This window comes from Plasmodium reichenowi, chromosome 7 (genome assembly GCF_001601855.1).
Source record: "Plasmodium reichenowi strain SY57 chromosome 7, whole genome shotgun sequence".
Taxonomy (NCBI): Eukaryota; Apicomplexa; class Aconoidasida; order Haemosporida; family Plasmodiidae; genus Plasmodium; species Plasmodium reichenowi.
Genome location: NC_033652.1, coordinates 884,423 through 888,719, shown reverse-complemented (window position 1 = coordinate 888,719; position 4,297 = coordinate 884,423). Strand labels below are relative to the sequence as shown.

General features: G+C 17.3%; 1 protein-coding gene and 1 non-coding gene across 2 annotated transcripts in view; one reads left to right on the top strand and one right to left on the bottom strand.

Annotated features, from left to right (window-relative positions):
- PRSY57_0722900 (putative exported protein) overlaps positions 1-671 on the top strand; it is a gene marked incomplete at both ends in the record, with an annotated part of 2,558 nt that extends 1,887 nt beyond the window's left edge. The window contains one exon of the mRNA XM_012906882.2: positions 1-671. This exon is cut by the window's left edge and continues 1,489 nt beyond it. Within this exon, the coding sequence (XP_012762336.2) occupies positions 1-671 (671 nt within the window).
- Positions 672-2,842: 2,171 nt separating this feature from the next.
- PRSY57_0722800 overlaps positions 2,843-4,297 on the bottom strand; it is a gene marked incomplete at both ends in the record, with an annotated part of 1,829 nt that continues 374 nt past the window's right edge. The window contains one exon of the ribosomal RNA XR_001167188.2: positions 2,843-4,297. This is a non-coding gene — a ribosomal RNA (18S ribosomal RNA).

Sequence of the window (4,297 nt, the reverse complement as noted above, 5' to 3'; positions counted from 1 at the left end):
ACAAAAAAAAAAATTTCTTTGGAAATGATCAAGATTATAATAACTTATCTACAAATTTTGATTTTGAACAATATAAAAATTTTCTTAATACTGATAATAATATATATGAAGAAACATTATTAAATTGTTTGGTCAAATTTGTATTTGATGATGAAAATTATCTCAAAGGTAAATTCTTAAGAGCTTATTTAATGAAAGAAGTTATCATAAAAAACGATTCCGAAGAAATACAAAATGCCCTAGAATTTCTTGATATTGATATTATAGGGGCACATTTTATGACCTTGACACAATTTTTACATGAATATGAAGATAAAGAGGAACAAATTAAAACTTTAATTGAAATATTTGTAGAAGAGTTGGATGAACAAGACAGAGTTGATATATGTAAAAATATGATACAGTATATGAAGGACAATAATATGGACATTGAAGCTATATATGAGTCCTTGTTAGATGCAGAATTTAAAATACCTAAACGTGTAAAAATGATACTTAATATAAAAGCGGGAATGGTATTTGGTGCAGCAATAATATCTTTAATTCTTTTTTGCTGTAGCGTTTTTCCAGGGGGTGGTGCGTTCATCGGTTTGGGTTATGTACTCTTAGCTTGGTATATATCATCATGTGTTAAGGCACGAAACAAATGGACTCGTAAAAGATATAAATAAACAATGTTGGAGAAAAGAGTTAAAAGAAATAATTAATTAATTATTATTATTATTATTATTATTGTGATTTTTTTTTTTTTTTTTTCTTTTTTTTTTATATTTATTAGATATATTTATATATATTATTCTTTTTGTAATTTTAAAAATATTTGTGCATGCGTCTCTATTTTACGTGCTTTAAAAGTTTATTGTTTTTTTTACTTGATATGTTGTTATTATATGTCTTCTTAAATCATAGTAAATATTTACAAATATATATATATAATAATATATATATGTTTTTTTTTTAATTTGTTTGTTTTTTATTATTATTTTTTGATATTTTTTATTTTACCTTTTTCTTTTGAAATTCAGAATTTTAAAAATAAACATAAATATATCTTTATTTTTAAAACGTTATATCAAAGGAGTGCATTATGAATACGTTTTAATTAATGTAGATATGAATAATATTATGGAGGGAAAACTATGACATATATATATATATATATATAATATCCAAGTGTATAACACGAATTGTATAAAACTTTTACATGTAAAAAGAAAAAAAAGAATAAAGTATTTTCTTTTTTTAATATATATATATATATATATATATTTGTTAAAAATAATAATAATTGAAATATAGTATTTATTGTGGATCCATTAATTTCCATATTTTTTTTATTATTCCATATTATTGTACTTTAATTTTTTAAACCCTCAAAATGTATTTTTAAGTACATCCATATAATAAATATAAATATATATATATATATATATGGTCCATAATTTTTTAAAAGTATTATATAAAAAAATATATAAATAAAATAAAATTTATTACTATAGATATTAAATTTTATCATATATTTATTTAATAATATATATATATATTTTTTTATTTCTTTATTTTTTATTATTCTTTTTTATCATGCATATCATAAAAATATTCATTTTGGTACTTACTACTTTTCCTATAAATAATTTATTTGAAAGTAAGACTTTCGTAGAATGTGGAAAAATACCAGTATCATATGTTACAAAGCAGATGGGAAAAATTAAAAATAAAATCATACAAGAAAGGCCCAAGAAAAAAACAAATAATAATATCCTTAAATATATTGGTATGACAATAATCAGTATTGCTTTTGCTTCTGCTGGATTTTATTATATTGCAAAAACTTGGAACAATAATAAAGTAAAAATAAAAAAAAAAGAAGCAAAACAAGAAATAAAAGAAGAAACGAAAATGGAACATATGCAAAATATAAATTTAATTGAAAGCATGGAAAAAAATCCTTTAGAAATGATTTTCCATAAAAATTTAAAAGGCCTAACCGAACAAATTGTATATGATATTATATGATAGAAGTAAAAGATGAATTGTCAAAGAAAACATTTGAATAATATACATATGAAATAAAGAAAATCAATTGAAATATATGAGAAATTACAATTAAAAATAATGCTTAAAAAAAAATATATATATATATATCTTTTATACATGAAGGATAATATATGTAAAAATATATATATATAATGTTATATATTACTTTTGTGTATTTTATATTATATTATATTATATTATATAAAATTTTTTCTTATTTGCATGATTTATATATATAAACTTATATACAACATTATATATTGTTGCTAAGAAAATTTTGAACATTATAAAGAACCAATATGAATTATATAAATAAATTCTAACCTATAAAAATGTAAAAAAAACATATCATAATATTTTTCCATACTTCAAAAAAAACGAAAAGTAATAATTATTTTATACATTTATAATATATTTATATATAGTTATTTTCCTTATCATTAAACTTATTTATTCAAATGTGTTTCTAAATTTACATAATATTATTTTCATAATAATATATATTATTAATATATTTATAATATAATTCATCATACAATAAATATGTTTAATAAAATTATTATATATATAAAAATTATACATAAAGAAAAGTTTCAAAAATAAATATACCACCTCTTATTTTTAATGTCATTTTAAATTAAAAGAATTAGCAAATTTGAATTCTTATATATTATATATATAATGTGATATAAATGATGAAAACATGTTTTATATATTGCAAAAATTGTTCTCATATATAAATATATATAAATATTTTTTCTTTTTTGTTTATTATTATAAAATATGAAACATTATAAGTAAAAAAAAAAAAATACAAAACTTTAATTTTAATAATTTCTTTTGAATATTTTGGGAATTATAATTAATTGTTATACATATATATAATTAATAAATTGTTTACATAACTTATTTTGAAAGGGAATATATATTATATTTCTATATAATGTTAATAAATGGACTTTATAAAACTTAAAATATATTTAATATTATTTCTATATTATTATATTGGAAAAGAAATTATACAATAAAGTTTAATTTTATGAACTTAATAATAAGTATATAATATTATTATAATATATATATCATATAAAATATATATTTTATTTATATTTTTGAAGTTGAAAAAAATAAGGGAAAACCACTGTAAAAATTAAGCTTCATATTTTATCAATAATTAAAATAAGAAAAAATTGAAGAAAACATTAGCATAATAGAGGGGGGGACAGAGAATTAAATTGAATAAAAATGAAAGTGATCATTTAATATAATATAAATATTTTAATTATTAAGAAATATTATAAATAAAAAATAAATAATATAAAACCCAACAGTAAAATATTAAAGAAATAAAAAAATAAAAATTACTCAAAAACTTTAAAAATAATTTCAATATACATAATAATACATTGCAGAATAAAAAAAAAAAGAAATTTTAAATTTAATAGTAAAAATACAAAAACAAATAGAAGAAATAACAATATATAATTATATAAAATGAAAAAAAGTAATTAAAAATAATGCATTAATTCTTTATAATATTATAATTAACATAAAAAAATGGACCTTCAAAAAAAAAACTTATAAAATATTGATATTATTAAAATTGTTCTTTTCAGTATTATTACTTTTATTCATATAACATATTCTTTATTATAATTAATAAAAACAGAATATATATAATATATGAATATAAAATAATATACTTAAAATATAAATAAAAAATAGAATTTATAATAAATAATATTTATAACTTCTGCAATTATATATAAATACAATTGAAGATAAAGATAAAAATATTACTTAGAAAAAATTCCATTCATATAAAAAAATTTTTGATATTTTAAAATTGTTATTATTTTTATAAAATATAAATTAATAAAGTATGAATCAAAAATACTTTACATAATAAATATTTTATAAAATATTTCTATAATTATATAATAATATAAAAATATGCAAAACATATTTATATACTATTATTATATTTTTCAAAAAACACTTTACCACTAGGGATAAGCCTCAACAGATCGTAAAACAAAGTTTACTTTCATGTTTACAGCACCCTGAGGCAAAAAAGTCGTCTACAGTTTGTGCAATTCTTTTTTGTTGTTAAAGAACTATTGCCTAGCTCACAGCTCACAGCTCACGAAAAAGGTGATAGGATTATTTATGTACCAAAAATAGGTACATATATAATTTCTCTTTTACATTAGCAGTAAAAAAGGAAACAAAAAAGAACGAAATAGTATTGTTTAATCAG